The sequence below is a fragment of the Schistocerca serialis genome, chromosome 1 (genome assembly GCF_023864345.2).
Source record: "Schistocerca serialis cubense isolate TAMUIC-IGC-003099 chromosome 1, iqSchSeri2.2, whole genome shotgun sequence".
Lineage (NCBI taxonomy): Eukaryota > Metazoa > Arthropoda > Insecta > Orthoptera > Acrididae > Schistocerca > Schistocerca serialis.
In genome coordinates this window covers 626,849,647-626,872,121 of record NC_064638.1, presented here as the reverse complement: position 1 = coordinate 626,872,121, position 22,475 = coordinate 626,849,647, and the positions used below count along the sequence as shown (strand labels likewise).

At 41.8% G+C, this 22,475-nt stretch overlaps 1 protein-coding gene across 1 annotated transcript in view; it reads right to left on the bottom strand.

The window, feature by feature from the left end:
* Positions 1-22,475, bottom strand: part of LOC126478499 (uncharacterized) — a 359,047-nt gene that overhangs the window by 15,624 nt on the left and 320,948 nt on the right. Inside the window, exons 3-6 of the mRNA XM_050103706.1 lie at positions 15,434-15,566; positions 10,579-10,709; positions 7,852-7,961; positions 3,021-3,169 (exon numbers count right to left, since the gene is read on the bottom strand). Of these exons, the coding sequence (XP_049959663.1) occupies positions 3,021-3,169; positions 7,852-7,961; positions 10,579-10,709; positions 15,434-15,566 (523 nt within the window). The remainder of the gene's footprint in view (positions 1-3,020; positions 3,170-7,851; positions 7,962-10,578; positions 10,710-15,433; positions 15,567-22,475) is intronic.

Below are 22,475 nucleotides of genomic sequence, written 5' to 3'. Positions count from 1 at the left end.
ACAAAATAATTTATGCAACGTACAACACGTGCAGTAGACGACAAATTTCTTCATATGTTTGGATCGTTTTTCTTTTTGTAATACGTGTATTGCAAAGAAACTTGGGTTATATTCACTAACGGTTCTCTGATGTGAAACAATTTCGGGGAGTTCCACGCATATCTAAACATGCCACAGGATATTGATGCAAAAAGTTCACAGAAAAGTAGCACTGACAACGAGATTCGATTCCGACACCTCGCCATTATGAAACCAAATGTTTACTCGATCGGTTGCCGACTCACTGCAGATTAGTTACCGCACAAAATACAAACCCACTCCTACAATTTTCAAACTCGATTTTCTTGAAAACGGTTCACAGTTGCGTCTTACTGTTTAGATATGTTAAAGTTCCAATCGTGTCCTAGCACATCCAGTAGATATGAATTAAATAGGCAAGGGAAGTTTGTATGGTACAGTTGTAATAAGGAGAGGAAGTGACGTAAGCGAATAAAAGGCTTGCTGACTCCGTATGTGATACTGCAATAGACATCAATAAAATTATAAGAAAAGACAACGTCTCTATTCAAGCATTTAGTCAAGCTGCAAAAAATTGTAGGACAGAGTACCAGAACAGGATTTAAATGATAAGAGATGCAAGTAGAACTTTTGTGGCTTCGCAAAGGATCAAGAAATCTTGATAAGTTAAAAACTATACGCTGCTTTATCTGACACCGCCTCAGAATAATTTACAGAATTAAGAACATTTTGTTTGAAAATTAAATGAAATTGTTTAATGGAAAATGAGACAGATTTATGAGACATGTTCTACAGTATCAAGGTCTTGTTGATTGAGCAATGTGGTGACTACTGGAATGTTTATGTTGTTGATAAGAGAACTACCTAAACAGTTAACAGATTTCTCAGGACGGAAGTTTCAGAACCTGCAAAATATCAATGTTCTGGAGATGTGTGAATCAGTAAATTAAAAACTGATCTTACAGAAGATGACGTGGAAGATGTTTCCATTTTGCCAGCATTTGAAGCTCAGCGAGAGCACAGTTCGCAGTGCTCCTACACGAGAGCTATAACGCATGTATAGCGTTATAGCTACTACATTTTTGTGGTTACTGATACAAACGAGAAAAAGAAAAGAGCGAAATTCTACGACATTCCGTTTTTTCTTTTAGACCGGTCTTCTGACTGATTCGATGCGGCCCGCCAGTACTTGCTCTCTCGTCTCTAAAAGTAAAAATACTGTATCATCCCTAACGTTCCCATGATAGATGTTCAGTGTCGTCAGTGATTTGCATCTTAAATTTGCAGGGTAGTGTGAAGTACGTTTGGGATGCATGGGGATCCTAGAAAATTATCTCATCGAGTGAGAATGGGACATTGTTTGGCATCGATATCTGCTAATTGAAATCTGGAGTGAGACATCGTTTTCATACGCAACAGAGACCAATATCATGGGGATGCAGATAACGAGGTAAATTAGCGCGCTAAAGATAAAACTATATGCAACTAGTCATTGTTCTTGGTATTATCGGCCGGATATTGTTTAAAAGTTTTTACAGCATGTACAAGAAATGATTCAGAAGGTCTGTAGGGAATGAAGAAACAAATCCACAGCGACAACACCGCAATATTTCGATAAAATGAATAAGCTGTGTAAACAGGAAACGGGGTCCCTCAAACAACGACAATGAGTATCCAGTATTATATGCAACATTTACAGCCTCTCAGTACGATTTAGTCTTCTCCGTAGGACACGCGAAGTAAAAACATAAGATCGTTATGAGAATCATCATAAAACGTATCTCTTGAAATCTCCCTCAAGGGGTACAAAAATTCTACAAATTCCGTTGAAGCAAATGTAACGTCAACGGTAATTCCCGAGCATGAAATAAACGTGCTAATATAAATTAAACGCAAAGTGTAGCGCGTGTAATTGAATATAGGAAATGCTCTTTGAATTGGATTTCTTAAGTTCGTTTGCAAAATACTCAAATTAAATGAAGCTCTTCTTACGGCCTGTAATTGTAGACGAATGGTTCAGTGACCTAAGTAAATGATCCGGTTCGTTACATAAAGTAGACAAAGGTGGATTTTATCCCACTAACTGAGGAGCCGAATGAGCAATAGCAGCAGTCTCGAATGAAAAACAGCCCACAGTTGCACTAAATTATGTTTATTTTAAACCTTGACCATCGTTTCTGCTATGATAATATAGCCTTCTTCAGAACAGTGGTAGTGACCGAGGACATACGATGCCATATGTAATTTTACTTACGTTCGAAACAGGCCTATGTCTGTTGAAGTTACTTAATTGGTCTTAACGCAGCCGCTGGGTTAAGACATTTTTCATTTATTAGTGTGTATGACTTTTTCTTCTGAAGAAGGCCACACTTTTATAGCAGAAACCATGGTCAAGGTTTAAAATAAACATAATTTAGTACAACTGTGGGCTGTTTTTCATTCGAGACAATTTCGTCACGCTTGCTGTTGTCGCTTCCATGATGAAAATAATGAAGTAGTAGCAGTCCCGCTGTTATGTTCTGAAAAGACAATCAGCGGAATCCCAGTATGTAAGGAAATGAGTAATAATGTTTAAGGTGAAGTTGACGCCGAGGTCGGAAGAGTCGTATTAGGGAAGGATAGAGAACGAAATCAGCCGTGCCCTATCAAGGAAAAAATCGTGGAACTTGCCTTAAACTACTTAGACAAATCACGAAAATTTGAAATCTGGGCAGCCAGACGGGGATATGAGTAGTCGGCTCCGAAATACGAGTCTGGTGCCCATTTCTGTGTCTCCTCGTTCGTTCGCTAAGTAGAACTAGAGTCTGTGCAGGATACTTCTAAATGAACAAAAGCTTGCGCACAGTGGTGGCTTCTTAGCTGGCCCACGTGTAGTCTGGTTGGCAACACGCTGCTCGTGATAAGTGGATCCGCCCAACACACAGTTTACCACGCACGGTCCAAGTCTGACTGTGATCTCTTTTCCCTGCAGTATCTTCACGCACGTGGAGCGCAGTACTCACCTGTGACGTACCTCCACTGTATGACGCACTGGGTGCACGTCACAAAAGGCGGCAGCCGCACCTTATAGCGCAGCGTATCGCTCTTCTTCGTGCCCGGCGGTATGAAGTAACGCGTCTCGTTCCTGGTGCCGGCCACGATCAGCGGATTCCTGCAACAAAGAAAAAAAAAGGCAACACCCATTCACAGTGTTCAGAAAGGCAGCGGCTACGAGCTCTGCTGGAAGAAGCTAGAATGGCTTGTTCTACGCCAAACAATAGTGTTCATAACTCTTGTACGGGCCGCCCACCCAGTGTGTTATTAATTTAGAATTTTTCAGTGTAATATTTTCATGTAAAGTCAAAGCATAATTCATTGTGCCCTATCTGCTAGGTGCTAGGTGGGACCGTCACCTTAGGAGAAGTTGTATGTTCCCGTGGACCGTTAACCACTACCAATCTGCCCTCTACGTTCCGAGGAGGAATCATGGGAGAGGAATCTGATGTAGACAGCTGATCGCTCCAGAGACCGTCGAAATCTAGGCCACACGTTCTCTGTGGCACAGTCTCTCGCCTACTCAGGAAGTGTTTTCTTCCTGACTGTTTTCTGTGGATTTCAGTTCCGAGTAACTTAACGCTCTGAAGTATTACCTCTCGGCCCTACCATGATTGGCTGGTAACTTGCAAACCAATCTTCGAACGTGTATCAGTAATCTGAATGAGGAATGCGCTTTTTTTATTCACGAAAGTTTGGCCCTATACTGAACACCCCATATAAGATGTCCACACTTCGATTACACCGTTAAGACTCACTCTAAACCTGTACGCTGACGTATTACCAACGTTACTTCCTACTGTGGCACAAGGGATATAAGTGTTTTTCAGTCTTTCATTCCTCGATCTCGTCGAATCTTCGAGTAAGGAGCATTTCCTGCAGTGTACACCGTTCATTACAGTCTTTGAAACAGCAAGAACAAAGTCACCAACATTCTGTTTTCATCTATTGTACTACTTGCATCATCGTAGATGCCTGCCTTTCGGAGGACCTGATATTGCCAAAGCTTTTTCCGTGGTGAATGGGATGCCAATTGAGGAGCTACGTGATGGAGTAGTAGCGTCCCCACGGTCTGAAAGCCTGTAAAACAACAGGGAGAGCGATGTGCCGACCACATGTCCCTCCATACCACATCCGCATGACGTCGAAAGGCGGAGTAAATGACATGGCGGCCGGTAGACAGCCGTTTGGCATTCATGGCCTGGTAAAGAGCTTATTTTTTATAATGTTTGAAACTGTGATCTCATTTCGTCAGTCACTTGAAAAGAACGTTTATTCTGAATTACTTATCTCTAAGTGTATGTTAGTATCTTAATGCATAGTATCAACAGAATGCACGTACCTTTCATACCGAAATGCCGATCAAGACTGTCAGTTTTATGTGAAAGATAAGTGTATTACATACCAAAATTATAAAAAAATTAAAAAATTACTCATGAAGTTTATATATACCACCAGCAGCTGTATATGACGAGGGGGGGAGGGGGGGGAGGAAGTAAGACATACTTTTATCTCTAAACAATACTGAGATCCAATTACCAATTACCAATTTTAGCATAAAGCGATCGAACACTTTGCTATATAATATTGTGAATAAACTTTTTATTAACTTCACAGATCGAAAATTCTCACTTAGTGGAGGCAGCCTAGACAATATGCCGACAAGAAAATAGCCAGACAATAATTATCACCGTTAAAGACATTAGCATAATAATGAAGTACTTTACAATAATTTTACAGCCAAGCCCGACACCAATAACTTCATTAGACAATCACAACACTGCAAAATTAAAACTGAAAAATTATCTCCAAGTAAGAAACTTAATTCGATCTATCCGAGAACCTACACAAGATTTTCCAATAAACAATCTGTAAGAGTAAAAACAGCAGAAACAAATGTTTTCAAAAGGCGAAGTATTAAAATTAGAAGAATTTCAAAGCAGAGGCAGTAAGGGAACAGTTTAGCATTCGTCTCAGGAAAGAAGAAATAGGGACGCAATCAGAAGATAAAAATATTTTGGAAGAAAAGAAGTCGGCAAATGAAAAGCAGTTTTAAATAGTACAAGTCAAAAATAATGAGTGAACAAACGTAACGGTCGAAGGAAGTTATGGAGCGAAGCACCATAGGTGAGGAAATCAACTTAGAGGCCCAAATTTTGCTTCAAGTACATAAGTAACTGCAAATTTCATTCATTAAAACAGTGTAACAAACTAACGTAAATATGACATTCAGAAGTGCAAGATATAAATCGAAGAGGAATCTCGTTGGATAATCAGCTTTCAATGGTGTGGGAGGTGCGAAGATGTACCTAAAAGCATCTGTACGGTTTAGGGTAGGGGGCGTGCTGATCTAAGGAGCGCTTCCAGCATATTCACCATCGCATTTCATTTCGAGTCAGGGATATAATATTTTATTTCGTAGCTGTGAGCTCCATTTATTAGATGCTAAAAAAAAATCTTACCAGGTTCCCGGAAGCTCCAGGTTTTCAGAGTTGAGCCAATAAGAATATTCGTAGTCTATGTCTTCATACTTGTGTATATTGTAAAACAACTTTAAAAATGTTAGCACTCTTATATTTTGATTGTATGAAGTTTAAGAAAAAGAACGCTGATATTCTTCAATAACATATCCCTGTAAATGTCTTGCACTTTGCAATAGCCGGAAGGGGTACGTAAAGCGGAATTTTGTGACCTTAGAAACAAAAACTCGTATCATCTGTAGTTTCTAAATTCGTTTCACTGACGATATTGTTAGTGGTTTCATAGCCCAGGTGCCGAACACATAAGACGATTCTTTGGAACACTTGTGGAGACAACCTGATTACTCCTCAACATTTTACGCCCAAAAATGAAATCACGAAATCAGCTGGAAACGACAAAACATTATCAAAGAAACTCTTCTGAAAACCTAGTGCATCATTTCATTTCATTACCAGAAAATAATCTACTTCACAAACACATATATCTAACCCTGGTTTTGCTATTCATTGAATTGCTTCTTAAATATATACTTTTCGGAAAGTGGTAAACTTCATCATAATTGTGACAGCTATAAACTAGATGTAATGTTAACAACTATTGCTACTGCAGAGCTGAAGTAGACATTTACTGCATCTTTGGCGCTAGATCCAAACGTCCGATGGCCAGTGTGTGGTCTCGGATGACGGGGGTGGGGGTGAGGAGCGGAAGCGTTTCTGTCATGAAGAAGGGGATCAGGTGTTCGATTTTAGTCAATGGCAATGGTGAGACGTACCGCTACTATAGGTTTCATAAATATGTGTAATGGAATATGATGAACATAATTACTTACATGTATGAGGAAATGGGAACTCCAATCATTATTTGCATACTAAAAAATTGTGGGATCATATATACAGTTCTACTATGTAAATGCAGTTTTTATGTCAGTGTGAGTTTTTGTTAGCTGAATCTACAACCTTGCAATAATACATTAAAATGCTGTCTCCTTTAACTTACAGCAAGAAACAATATCTCCTTGTTTTAACAATTTACTAAATTCGTGTGTTACAGATAATGTATGGCCTTCCTCACAAATAATTAATAATAAGGGTCCGTGGGGTAAAGCAGCACTGCCCCCCCTTCCCCTGCCAAATCCTCCAACAATGACATTGCCGAATTCTTCCACAACCTTTGCCAAATTAAGCCAATGAAACTTCTGTAATGATCACGATTTGATCGTAGCACTAATCTGCAGCTTTCCTTCCTTCCAAATAACCAACAGCTCAAGGTCGATCTTGTTGAGACAGATTGTTTGTGCTGGACTGAATCTTTAATTCTTCTCTGTATTACTATCAATCAGGTTCAATATTTTCCGATACTTCATTCAGCGTGCTGCAATTTTTTTGCCGAGAAGTTTACATTTAGGCTTGATACATTCCTCCTATTATGTCTTCATCATTGTCAGACAATACAGGCAACGACTTGTTGATGTAGCCATCCTTCACGGTCTCTCACCATCTTTACCATTAGCTTAAAAGATACTGCAGTTCATTACACTGATAACACCTTTTAATATGGTTGTTCTGGGCCTAGCTCTTAATTTTTCCCAAAAATTTTTACTTCTAAGATGATTTATGTTCATGAAGCTGTTATGTTGATGTACAAATCCGGTTAATTTGTCTTCTCTCTACCATATTAATCAGTTCCTTTTCCTCTTTAATTGCTCTTAGTATTTGTTCATTAAATTTTCTTTCCTTCTGTACGTTTTTGTGGCTCTTCCCCTTATCTAGATCTCTGCTGCCCCTAATTACTTGCTTTTCTTAAATCTCTCGCAAACTATAGCTTAAAATGCTCCAAAAATTCAATTTTCGTTTCTGTATGTAAGTGGTTAATAAATTCCTCTCTATTTGTAAAAGCGTTTATTCATTACATTTCTTCTTCTGACTTCCAGTATACATCTGTTGTCATATGTTGTTATATGCTGCAAGTGTCAACATTTATTTACTTGTGTCAGTATCTTAGTTTCTATGTTATATGTTAATGTTTGTCCTCACTTGTCTGTTCGATTTATCTGCCTCCATAACTTTACTATTTTTTGTGTTTTTTTTTCAGGTTGCGGTTGTCCAAGGCCTCCAACGCTGTATAGCATAAATAATACTAGTTTTCGTGAGATTGATACTGAGAAAAATCTCCTATGAAAATCTAACACACAGAGTTTATTGACGCTCCTTTTTCAACAAACTGGGCACGAAATATTTGAAAACCAAGTATATGCTTCATTACGAATATTGTCAAAGCATGTTTCGACATTTTAATTGATGACATGTTGGAGCAACAAACCTTCTAAGGCACTCCTCATCCACTTCAAACTTCGGGTTGTTGTTCGGACAGATGAACATCTCGAAATAGCCATAGTGGTTAGCCGTCAGGTCCACCTCAACTTGAATCTCCTGCAGGCGAAATAAAAACATTTTTAAATAGATCGTAAATGTAGTAGCAGTTTTAGTAGAAACAATCCAAAATAGTTTACAAAATTTTCCAGTGTCTGTCGGTTTTCATGTACGCTATTTTTCTCTTGGCAGCTTGGATGACAGTAGATCAGCGATATTAGATGTTTACGTAGCTACCATTATAAGTAAGTGATATGTGGAAATTCGTTTGTTTTTTATTATTTTTATAGATTTGCTTCTAATTATGTTGTTGCCAGGAATTTGTTTTGGTTTTAGTTGAGATTATATGTTACATTTTCATTTTTTCGTAATAATTTTTATTGTCTATGAATTGTGATGTCTTCTTGGTATTATGTCTTTGTTGTATATTCTACACGTTGTTATCGTTGTTACTATCGGTATGTATTATTCAGCCTCTGATTTATTACTTTACCAATTTTCTTGATTTATAATGTGAATGAAGTTTCGTATGCACTTTCTGCTCTTTAGGTCGGTTTGTTCAAATGGCTCTAAACACTATGGGAATTAACATCTAAGGTCGTCAGTCTCCTAGACTTAGAACTACTTAAACCTAGCTAACATAAGGACAGCACATACATCCATGCCGAGGCAGGATTCGAACCTGCGACCGTAGCAGTAGCGCGGTTCCGGACTGAAGCGCCTAGAACCGCTCGGTCACAGCGGCCAGCGTCGGTTTGTTCATTCAATAAATATGTGGGATTGTTGTATACATGTCAGCGCATCTCTGTTTCCTCAAGGGTGTTTATGGTCGCTCCCTTTTGCGTTACGTGGAGCTCTAATCCTTCGATTAAGAGTTTTAAGTCGTGTTTTTCTCTTTGTAGATGTTGAAAAACTGTAGATAGGCTGTTTTCACTTTCTCTGGCGTGCTTGTAAAAAGTGGTGAAGTTTCTAACGATTTGTTCTATGCAGGATTTGTCGTAAAGGTTACATGAAATTTTGTAAAAAAAGAATGCAGCAACGATATTACATGTAAGATAAAAACGCCAAAGGAATGTATTATAACTATTCTGACCATATCATGATATTAAGACCATCACTTACTTACGTATTTATAGGGCATCTGATGATGGCAACATGCTGAAAAGGCTCATCGTGAGTGATTTATAAAATAAAAACCGTTTTAAGAGCAGTGTAGCTGGCTAATATTCATATTAATCTAGTCATTAGAGGACATATTTTGGACTGTGGAGCCCACATAACAAAATTAAATATCCTAGTTCAAAAGAAAAAAGATCATAAAGTAAACGATGAAATAGTGGCTGAGATGGGAGTGAGACAGGGTTGTGGCTCATTTCCGGCGTTATTCAATCTGTACGTCGAGCACACAGTAAAGGAAAAAAATGGTTCAAATAGCTCTGAGCACTATGGGACTAACAGCTATGGTCATCAGTCCCCTAGAACTTAGAACTACTTAAACCTAACTAACCTAAGGACAACACACAACACCCAGTCATCACGAGGCAGAGAAAATCCCTGACCCCGCCGGGAATCGAACCCGGGAACCCAGGCGCGGGAAGCGAGAGCGCTACCGCACGACCACGAGCTGCGGACAGTAAAAGAAACCAAGGATAAATTTGGTAAGGGAATTAAAGTTTAAGGAGAAGAAATAAATACTTTAAGGTCTGCGAATGACACTGAATTTCAATCGTAGATAAAAATGTATGTGGAAGAACAGTTGAACAGAACAGATAGTGTCTTGAAAATATAAGATGAATATCAACAAAGGCAAAACAAAGGTAATGGAGTGTAACTGTATTAAATCACGATTGTGAGGGGATTGGATTAGAAAACGATAATCTAAATGTAGAGGAGTTTTGCTACTTGGTCAATAAAATAATTAATGATAATCGAGGTAGACAGGATATGAAATGCGAACTGACAAAAAAGCTTTTCCGAAGAAGAGAAATTTAATGTCTAATACCAATTTACCTACTGGGAAGTATTTTCTAAAGGTATATGTCTGGAGCGTGGCACTGTACGGAAGACGAGCGCTTCAGATAATAAGGGAATACAAACTTTTAAAATGCGTTGCCATAGAAGGATACTGGAGGCAAGAGTGGTAAAAGGAACGACAAATGAGGACATACAAAATCGTATTTGTAGAAAAAGAAATTTATGATAACCTGACTAAAAGAAATATCGGGTGACAGGACATAGCATGAGACGTCAAGGAATTGTCACTTCGATAATGGAAGGAAGCGTGGGGGCTATTAATTTAATACAGAAACTAAGATTTGAAATACGATACGCAGGTTCAGATGTATGTAGGTTGTAGTACTTAGAGAGAGCTGAAGGGGCTTGCAGAGGACCGACTGGCATGAACGGCTGCTTCAACATTAGTTGGACTGAAGACCACAAACAGCAACAAATTATATAAGACAATCGTGTGAAAAATACTTGACCGTTTTATAGAATTATCTGTGTATGAAAAAAAAATTGAATTTCGAGAGAAATCACACATGAAAATAAGGAAGGGGATTGAGTACCTCCTGATATCTTGTGTCTTGTCTCAATCCATTTGCAGGTTCTCACACGGTATGTGGTATTTTCAAAGATAGAATTTGTCTGAGCGTTCTCTTCTGTGTGTGTGCCATACCTGCCCGGTGACGTAGTTCCTGCTGATGACGCCTTTGCCGTAGAGCCCGCCAGCCTCGTGTGGGCGCGGCTTGGGCTCCCCGAAGCTGTCGCCGCAGAGGCCGCAGCTGCCGTTGTACTGCTGCCACTGCACTGAGCAGAACACCGCCGTGTTACACGTGAACAAGCTACACATGACACCATCGCAAAACCAGCTTAATTTTGTCGCCCAGAAAGTTCGAATGTCTCCTCCGCTCACCTTCATCTTGGACCATAGGAAGTTTTTTCTTCTAACAGATCTTAAAAAGCTTAAATAATTAAATGAAACTTTCCTAACCCTCTTTCAACGTTTTTACAGAAATCGTGCACAGTAGCTAAGCGGTTCGTGTTAACTCGCTGCTGTGCGTACTTTAGACAAAATTATCATCTTACACATTTATGGACCAGTCTCTTGATGAGTTCATCTGCTGCTTCGAAGTAAATAAAGTTACTCCTTTCATCAAATGCAGCTGCTGATGCCCTTTTATGTACCATAAACCAGTAATTAGAATTTAACTTGCGAGACAGTGAGGTTAGGTGTAACGATGGGTTGTCAAGTGCACCCTGCAGTGACGCCTGGGAAGACGTACACAGGTAAGCCAAAACATTATGACCACTGCCGACGGCGACACTGTATATCACCTTGTGGCGTCGCGGGCACGTGACACGGTAACAGACTATGTAAGCGGATCAGACACGGACGGGGATCACCCTAGCGAAGATATGGGCTGCAAACGGAGAGATCCATTGAGATAAGCGACTTTGGCAGAGGACAGATTATTATTACGCAGAGCCTGTGAACGAGTATCTCTAACGCGGCGAAGCTGGTCGAATGTCCACGTCCCCACTGTCGTGAGAATCTACGGAAAGATATAGACAGATAGTGAAACTACCACTGGACGCCAAATGATTGGACGTCCACGACTTTTCGCAAAACGCGGGGTACGGAGACTTGTCTCTCTGTAAAGTAGGACAGATAGTGAGTGATCTGTGATATCTATGCTGAAAGAGCACAATGCTGGTGCACGCACAAGTGTTTCGGGGCATATCGTTTATCGTACATTTTTGAACATGGAGCTCCGCAGCAGACCACCCCTACGTGTTCACATGATGATCCAACGACATCGCCAATTCACATGTTGACACAACGACATCGTCAGTTACGTGACCATCTGCATTCGACCGTCGATCAATAGAAACGTGTCAGCTCTTCGGGTGAACCACGTTTTTACTTCACTAGGTGAAGCAACACATACAGCACGCTAAGGACGCGGATTGGTGAGAGTAGTATTATGCTTTAGGACATATTCTCCTGCACTTGCATGAGATCTGTGGTTGTTATCGAAGACACATTGGCACGCTGACAGCTGTCAACCACCTGTATCCCTTCATGCCTGATGTCTTCCACAGCGGCGATGTCATCTTTTGGCAGCATAACTGTCCACGTCTCGGAGTCGGAATCGTGTTACAGTGGTTCGAGGAGCACTATAGTGAACTCACGTTGATGTTTCGATGACGGAATTCGCCTGGTGTAAATCCTATGGAACCCATTTTTGTCGCTATCGGGCGCCACCACCGCGTAGGCAAATCAGGGGCCCGTTACTCACGCAAATTACCTGACCTTTGCGTGGACATCTAAAGCCACTTACTTCCATAAACCTACCAACAAACTGCCGGATCCCTGATACGCAGAATCAGTGATGTACTTCTTTCATTCCAAAGACGGACAAACAAGCTATTAAGCAGGTCGTCATACTGTTTTGGCTCATCAGTGTGCCAATAAAAAAAGCAGCAATGCCGAATGAAATGGAATTATGTGTCATACCTGTTGCTAATATTGTACTATCTGTTTCTTTGACAAAGATAGTGAAGTATGTGTGACGGGGACTCCTGATTTCTAAATTCTTTGCTATTGAACACACTTGTTACGATTTTCATATTAATGCTCCAAGAGGCTTCGAATTGAGGTCCAAATGTGACAGAGTTGTGTTTATCGATCAGCTTAGTCAATAATTAACGACAAAGGTTTTTGTTCATACGAAGATTCTTCGGACACTGCCTATGCATCAAGAGGCAACCAGGCACGAATATCAGATCGAAGTGTCAAACACAATGTCACTGCGTGGCTTTATGGTTAATATTGACAATACACAGCATATGTATACAACGAAAAGTATGCGACATTCGTTCGACGGCATTTGCGAGGAAGCTCTACCAACCAATCTCAGAGGAGTACTGTATTTTCAAAGAAACGACCTGCCGTTAGCTGGTTCACTGCTGAAAACATTTTCACATTTGTGAGCGACATGCTTCGTCTAAACGAAAGAGCTCCATGCAATTATAATGTGACCATTTTACGTGCAGATTATTTCTTATGTTGTTCTGACAATAGTAGAATAGCGGTGAATCGGCAAATATTGATTTGACTGAAAAACTGTACACTACTTTAAGATTTTCTCTAGCTTTATATGTACGTCAGTTAGTTATCCGATACAGGCTCAGATTACGTGAGGGTCGGAGAGTAAGTCACTCGTGAGTTCCTCGAAAGAGCCATCTCGAAATACAATTTATTTAACGGTGCTACGAAAAAACTAAATCTGTAGCATCTTAGAGAGATTTTAACCTCACAACTGCGATGCATTGCAACTGGAGCAACTGTTCGCGTTCAGATGAATGTCGTTATACAGAACACCCTTTGAATGTATGCAAACCAAAGCTATTTTTGTACAGCAAGTAGCGGGACTTTATAACGATGACCTGTTGCCACAGCTGACTGATGTCCCGCTACTTACCTTGCTTTACTCAAGTCGTCGATTATTATGCTTTCTGATTACAAGTCTACATCCTGTTACTGATTCGATGATATTTTAGATGCTCTAAGGGACAGTCAAATGAAAATGAAAAAGACTAAGAAAGGTAAGGGAAATGTTTATTATTTCAGAAGTAATCGCCATAATTTTTGATACATTTATCCCACTGTGAGACTAAATGGTCAGTACCTTCATGGAAAAATCTTTGCACTTGCGTATGGCATCATGATTGTACCCAGGAGTGCACCTCATCGTCCGAAGCAAACCGACGGCCACGAACGTCTTTCTTCATGGCTCCAAAAATGTGGAAATCGCAGGGGGAGAGATCGGAACTGTATGGATAATGTGTAAGGGTTTGCCAGCGAAACGTGTGCAGCGTAGTCTACATCTACATCCATACTCCGCAAGCCACCTGACGGTGTGTGGCGGAGGGTACCTTGAGTACCTCTATCGGTTCTCCCTTCTATTCCAGTCTCGTATTGTTCGTGGAAAGAAGGATAGTAGGTATGCTTCTGTGTGGGCTCTAATCTCTCTGATTTTATCCTCATGGTCTCTTCGCGAGATATACGTAGGAGGGAGCAATATACTGCTTGACTCTTCGGTGAAGGTATGTTCTCGAAACTTTAACAAAAGCCCGTACCGAGCTACTGAGCGTCTCTCCTGCAGAGTCTTCCACTGGAGTTTATCTATCATCTCCGTAACGCTTTCGCGATTACTAAATGATCCTGTAACGAAGCGCGCTGCTCTCCGTTGGATCTTCTCCATACCCTCTATCAACCCTATCTGGCACGGATCCCACACTGCTGAGCAGTATTCAAGCAGTGGGCGAACAACCGTACTGTAACCTACTTCCTTTGTTTTCGGATTGCATTTCCTTAGGATTCTTCCAATGAATCTCAGTCTGGCATCTGCTTTACCGACGATCAACATTATATGATCATTCCATTTTAAATCACTCCTAATGCGTACTCCCAGATAATTTATGGTATTAACTGCTTCCAGTTGCTGACCTGCTATTTTGTAGCTAAATGATAAAGGATCTATCTTTCTGTGTATTCGCAGCACATTACACTTGTCTACATTGAGATTCAATTGCCATTCCCTGCACCATGCGTCAATTCGCTGCAGATCCTCCTGCATTTCAGTACAATTTTCCATTGTTACAACCTCTCGATACACCACAGCATCATCTGCAAAAAGCCTCAGTGAACTTCCGATGTCATCCACCAGGTCATTTATGTATATTGTGAATAGCAACGGTCCTATGACACTCCCCTGCGGCACACCTGAAATCACTCTTACTTCGGAAGACTTCTCTCCATTGAGAATGACATGCTGCGTTCTGTTATCTAGGAACTCTTCGATCCAATCACACAATTGGTCTAATAGCCCATATGCTCTTACTTTGTTCATTAAACGACTGTGGGGAACTGTATCGAACGCCTTGCGGAAGTCAAGAAACACGGCATCTACCTGTGAACCCGCGTCTATGGCCCTCTGAGTCTCGTGGACGAATAGCGCGAGCTGGCTTTCACACGATCGTCGTCGTAACAACTTCGTCAGCATGTAGGCGGACATTATCGTGCAACAGGATGATACCATCCGTCTGCGTTTCTGGGCATTCAGACTCGATAGCGCGCTACAATTTTGGCATTGCGTCCATTTGCCACTGTGCATTAATATTGGCGCCGTGTTCCAGAACTCAATGAGCAACGTTCCCTTGCAGTCAAAGACAACGGTCATCATGACTTTTTCGGAACTGGCGTGCACGGCTTTGGTTGTTTTCAAAGGGGGTTCGTCCATATACCCCCATTGTAGGCTCTGACTCGCCTTCCGCCTCGAAATGAAGACACCATGCTTCATCTCTAGCGACAGTATGCGACGGTAAACGATATTCTTCGTCGCGGTACCATTCCAAGTTTTTAAATGATCACACCGCTACTATCTGTGTTGTTGTTTATTTAATTACCACCCAGGTTTGTACCTTTTATGCCATTGTTAAGTGATCAGCATTATGAGAGAACTCACCGGTGAAGCCGCCGCAGTAGAGTTCGTTGTCGTTGTAGTTGACGGGCGTCAGGTAGCCGAACCTCCACATGGAATTCCTGGCGGGCGGGTCCATGAGGCGGGCGTGCGCCTCCACTCCAGGCTGTAGAGCCACCTGCGGGAGAGAGACATCCATCCTCCGTAAGCAAAAGACCCGCTGGGACAGGTCGTGCAAAGTTCAGCGCGAGCGTCACACCGGACAGCTGCCGAGTGATAAGGCCTCTAACGTCGCTTCTCTACAGCACACCAACAGTTATCATTTTCGCAACATTCTAATCATCATTACATCTTACCATAAGTGACAAATTTACGACGTACGACGTAAATTATAATTTCCTTGTACTTACCAAGAAAGGCCAGTAATTCATTTGCGATCGGGCTCTTCATTTACCAATATTCTTCCTTGCTTGTGTACTACGTTAACACTTAGACGGCACATGGATCTTCAGTAATAAGCATACATCGTGTGGTTAAAATGAAACATCCCCTATTTAATACGTTATAGCAAGGAAACTAATTACCGTACGAGTACCAGACTTGTTAGAATTCATGCCTAGAGTATGGGGTCCATGATTTCCGTGCGTCATGTTGACACCGTTCAGTTCCAACTCTGCCAGCCAGGTGCCGTGATCAGTCATCGTGATTCATGGTCCCACACACCTGACCAGTCGCAGTGCACTTGTTGACGTGTCAACATGAGCTTTGACGAAAGGAAAGGGGCATTGTGGTGAAGCTCTGTTATCAAAACAGCGGTAATGCTGCAGCTGCATTTGAGAATATCGCCGACTGAAAGGATTACGGAAGGGTCCTCTTTCTCCACCCGCTGTGCGAAGCACGATGAAGAAGGTCGAATCAACTGGAGAATCGGGCGTCGCTCCAGGAAGAGGCCGACTACCGGTTGCACCACAGGTGGCTGATGATATCGCTGTTGCTATGGCAGACAACGCTGGGCGCAAGTCCCGATCGTCAGGCAGTGAGCGTGCTATGTCACGGCAGTTGAACATCCCGTGGTATACTGTAAAGAAGGTGCTTCGAACAATTCTCAAATGGTATCTGTACAAGATACATATTGTACAGGTGCTTGCACCACAGGACGCACAACGACGTGTTAGCTTCGCTCTCCACTTTCTCGCAAGGATTGAAGCTGACGAGGGCTAGCCCCGGACAGTCCTTTGACAGACGAAGCCATTTTCCTATGATGGGTGAGGTGATCACACAAAATTGCCGAGTATGGGGATCTTCACTTCCAGTCACTGTGCATGAGGTTCCTCTGTATGGTGAACGTGTCACCGTATGGTGTGGATTCACGGCTACGTTCATCATTGGCCAATTCTTTTTTTAGCGGATTGACGCTCAAGGACCAAAGACGTGCAGTGTGACTGGCCAACGTTACTGTGATATGCTTCGCCAGCATGTCACATCCGCCCTACAATATAGAGACGCATTGAACTCAACAGTTCTCATCCAAGATGGGGCCCCACCGCACATCGCTCGTGAAGTTCACCTGTTTCTCCCAAACATATTTCTGAACGATCGAATTATCAGCCGATCGTTTCCAAATGTTTGACCGGTACGATCACCTGATCTCACTTCCTGTGATTTCCGGTCGTGGAGCTACGTGAAGGGCAGGGTTTAACAGCGGAAGATTCACACATGTTCTGATCTGAAGCGTAGCATATCAACAGAGATAGCCAGAATATCTAGGAATATGCTTTGTTCTGCTGTACTGAATGCAATACTGCATTTTCAAGTTCTTCTGGACACTGAAGGGAGCCATACCGAATGGCTCTCTAAGCACTATGGGACTTAACATCTGAGGTCATCAGTCCCCTAGAATTAGAACTACGTAAACCTAACTAACCTAAGGACATCACACACATCCATGCCCGAGGCAGGATTCGAACCCGTGACTGTAGCAGCAGCGCGGCTCCAGCGGCCGGCGGAGTCATATTGAGCTCCTTTTGTAGCAGTAATGATACCGGCATGTAATAGTATGATGTACTGTAGCAGCACATTAAAAGTGTTTCGATTGAATTGATTCTACATTGTTTCTCTTTCTCACGTCCTTGACATTAACGCTACCATGTAAGGGCCTCGAACGGCAAATATTTTCCGTGTTGGCTCGTGTTAAATAGAGAAAGTTTAATTATAACCACACTGTACTACGCTATACAGGAGGAGGAAGGTAAGATGCGCCACCCCAAATATACCCATTATGAATAAATAGGCGTGTTTATAAATTATTTATACAAAAGTAACTTTTAATTTTGAATAATTAAATAACTTACAGAAATGTTTGTTATAACACTGCCTGAGTGTATCTTCAAGTTTTATTTACAAATGTTCAATGTTTTGTAACACGACAAATGCTCCACCTGCAATCGGTTTGCTGCCATATCCTATACGCAAGACTTGCTGTATGGTGGGAGCTGCTTGTGTTATCCGTTGTCGCAGCTCTTCGACGTTTTCCAGAATCGGAGGAACGAACACTCTTTCTTTAATGTGTAACCCCATAAACAGAAGTCTATTGAGGTTCAGTTAGGTCATCGTGGTGGCTAGGTCATTATTCCAACACGTCCAGTCCAAGTCGGCTCATTATTACCGAGATACTCGATAACTTCACCATGACGTCGTGTCACACGATGTTGGAAAATTAATTATATGCCCAAGTCCTGTTGTAACCGAGGCATTAGATAATGTTCAAGCATGTCCAAGTATGATATGCCATTTATAGATGACTCGGCAAGAACGATAAATAACCTGTGATATACAGCCAGTTTCGGTGGAACGATAGTAGCAAATGATAGCAGTTTTTGTTTGAGGTCGTGGCTTGCGATATTTAGCCCTGAATTGTCTCTGAACTGTAGAAGCGGATTTTGATTCATGAAACCATAAACAACACTGTGCACACTCTGCAGCGTTATACGACTCCATGATGACATTTGTAATAACTCATTCGCACAAGCCATCTAGCGGGAACGTCGGGAAATACCAGTGTTAGGTGGAAATAAAACTCGCATTCAATACAGTATCAAACATTTCTGTAAAATATTTACCCTTCTCAAAATGAAAGCTAACTTTTGTATAACGAATTTATAAATATTCCGTATATCGAAGTGTAGTTTTTGGTCCATTATAGCAGATAATATGGTGAAGTACGAGATTTTCGGAAATGATTATCAACATTTACAGCTGACAACTTGTGAAACCGACTTTATTTTTGATGGCATTATATATTAATTCCAGTGGTATTGAAAAAACATCCTCCACACCTACAAATCCTTAATCCACCCCATCCTCTGTTATGCCAGTCCTGCCTTGATAATCCACCCCCTTCAAATTCTATAAGTCCCTCCAGATCCTCGAGCGCCATGCACTCTGCCTCACCTTCAGTATACACCTCCCATCCCACATATGGATCATGTACGACCTTATTACTTTCCACCATCTGCTCCTTTTCCTCGAACATATCTGCATCCTCTACACCTCCCGCTGACTTGATCCCCCTCATCCCCTGTTTGCTACTCTCTTGTCCAACCACCACCCTCTGCCGAGCCTTTACCGTTGTGTCCCCCCTACCCTCCACCTCTACACCCTTCATCTCCTTTCCCAAAGTGGTTTCCATCGACTCCTCCTCCTGGATTATGCTCTCTCTCCCTCCAGTTACCCTCCTATCAACTCTTATCCTCACCTCCCTCTGCCTTCCTTTGTCCTTTTCCTGGTCTCCATCTTCCCCCCCCCCCTCCCATTCTGTTTTTTCCTCTTCCCACGTACATTCTATTTGACTCCCTTCTCTCCCCAGAGTCCTTTTGCATCCACTCCTCTGCCTTACCCCACTACCTCTCATGCCTGCCCTGCTCCTCTCCTCCCCCCTTATGACTCCTCTCCTTCCGTCGGGTCCTCCCCCTCCCCACTTCGTTTCTCCTCTCCTCTCCCCTTTTTTCCCCCTCATCTGTCCAGGATCACCCTTCTGACCTTGGCTGTGATGTATCATCTTCATGCCAACTTTTTAGTGTAGTGTTTTAAGTGAGTGTTAAGTGTTGCGCTTTTCCGAAGTGTTGCAAGCAAATATCATATTATCGCTGGGTGTGATTTTTTATATCACTTGTGAACAGAAACCAGACTGTCGCTGTGTTTTTTATAATTTCCTGTCTACTATTTTACCTGTCTACTTCCTGTGTATTTTATTAGCATCGCCAACCCTTTGTTTTGTGTTTTAACTTCCACAATTTTCCGCCATTTTACAATTTAAGTCACCGTTTTTATCACCTGCTTTTATTGTTTATTATCTTCTTCTTATGTTTCAAAAATTCTGTAGGCTGAAGAGTGGCGTACTAAGCTGCTTCTAGCCCGCCCCCTTCAGGGGGAATCGAAACTCAATAAAGGAAAAAAAGTTGGAAAAAAAACATCCAAGAGGGCTTCAGTGACATACCATGTGTGGAACTTGGTCATTTACTAACAAGATAACAACGCCGAAAACCCTTATCTATCCGAAAGGATGAGATATGCCACAGACGTCCGCCCTACCGAAATGAAAGGAAACACAAAGTTCAGGTATAGTTCGTATGTCGCTGACATTGTCATATCAAGTGCTCAAAATTGTTACGTCGAGTACTGATAGCTGGTACAAAGTGATGCCGGACAGAGAATACCGCACTTCAGACTCACACAGCACAGGCCCGTTCTATACAGCATTTAAAGTCTCACGAGTTTCCATGCAGAAACCTTACTGTACAGAAATTGACGTACGGTCTTCTGCCGGCGTTGTATGTCTTAGATTATGCGACGGATAGTTATCATATTCTTCGCATTTTACAAATGACATTATACGACCCCGTAAGCTGCTGCTAACACCCGATAATTGTCTTAGATCGAAACCGTGGCACTTCAAAGAATAATTTAAACAGCAGCTAATAGTGTTTTGTAAGTGTTATATAAGTTTATAAGAGCTGAAAAACACAAAAAATGAAATATAAAGATGGTACTGCACGATAGAAGGTTAGGTTAGGTTAGTGTTTTGTAACGTCCCGTCGACAACGAGGTCATTAGAGACGGAGCGCAAGCTCGGGTTAGGGAAGGATGGGGAAGGAAATCGGCCGTGCCCTTTCAAAGGAACCATCCCGGCATTTGCCTGAAACGATTTAGGGAAATCACGGAAAACCTAAATCAGGATGGCTGGAGACGGGATTGAACCGTCGCCCTCCCGAGCACGATAGAACCAAACAAGGTTATAACTGTAGATATACACGGTGTCTCTCCTAAGTGTCGTAATGCGCTTTCTCTGATGTTTTGGCAGATATGTGGAATTTCATTTTTGCAACGTGTAGCTGGAGTCAGTCCAAACGAATACGGCTCATCACGTCTTCATGCGACGCCCAGCGCCGATAGAAAGCGTTGGCTTCTTTCCCGTTACAAACAAAATGATTTTTAAAGTGGAATTTTACGTGCCCATTCGACAGAGCCATTCGACAGAGCAGTCCCAAATTAGTCTTGTGTGATGTTCCTTTTATCGATGTGAATTAACAGTGACATCAAAACACGAAAAATAGCGACCACTCCATCAGCAACAGCAGTGCCCTGACCCACGCTGACTGCTGCAGCCTTGCAGAAGTAGCTCCTGGGGTACTTTATATTCTTTGTATTTTACTGTTCCTGTTACACATATGGATAAAAGAAGTAACGCAGTAGAGCTAGACTTATCTGGAATAGATTTGTCAAATGGGCACCTAAAATTCCAAATCAAAAATCATTCTGCTTGTAATGGGAAACAAATCAATGCTGACTCCGACTACACGTTCCACAAAATAAATTGCAGATATCTGCCAAAACGCTGTAGAAAATTCGCATGACGACGCTTAGTAGAGACACCCGATGTATGCAGTCTAGACGGTCAATAAAAACTTTGATTTACAACTACTTATTTTGATTTCACCTATAGATAAATGTTCGGAGGTGTTATGTGTGGTAAGAGGGCAAACCATTTTGTGTTTCCCTAAAGGGCGATCCAATTATATCCAAATATTCTTTGCAAAAATAGACATAATGTCATATGGGATTTGCAATCAAGACGGATTTTAAGTAACATTATCCAAATATTCTGTGAAAAAGTACGAAATCGTCTGTGCAGACAGGGGAGGATACTCATTATGTTGGTACCTCGTTGACTGCTTATGTGCCTCACCATAGCTGCGACAACATACTAAATATTGTAGTTAAATGCACGGACTAGTGCTGCTGCCGGCAAAAAGAGGCCCCCCGGCTGCGAGTTTGAATATGTTTGTTTCAGTTGACGTTTTACCCGCCTTGAGCTCGAAGCGGTACTGTTATATGTCACTCAATCTTGCTGTACCAATCGTCCGTAGCAAACTTTTCGCAAACGTCTCGGCACAAAATACAAAGTGTACGTGTGGAGCAACGAGTTTTCTTGAAAACAGAAGAGAACTGCTACACGATCTAATACCTTGTTAAGGGAAATGTGCGGAAATGAAGGTTTATCGCAAACACAAGCTCGTCACTGGTTCGAAAAGTTTATAAAGGGACTTGAAACGACCGAAGGCGATCCTCGTTCTGGACTACCGTGAACATCAAAAAACACTGAGAAAATGCGTAAGCTGATTCGTGCAAATCCTTGTCTGACTGTCCGAGGTCTTGCTGAAATCTCAGGAATGAGCAGAGGAAGTCTACGTCAAATTTTGTGTGAATCATTCAACATGCACAAAGTTTGTCCAATAATGATGCCATTGTGCCCTCCGATACCGTCTTGTCCGTAAAGGCATTCTTTTCGAAATACATCACCATGTTGGGCCACACACTATTATAGAACGACCTATCAGCGTGTTGGACCACCCCACACAGTAGAACGACCCGGCCCACTATGAGTTTTTTCATTTACTTAAGCCAAATAAGCGCTTAAGGGGACAAGATTTGACAGCGTGAAAGCGGAGGAAGTAAAAGTTGACAGAAGCGGACTTCCAGCACTGCTCTGAAGGAAAATTCGTATGGAGCGTTGATGGGATCGCCCAGG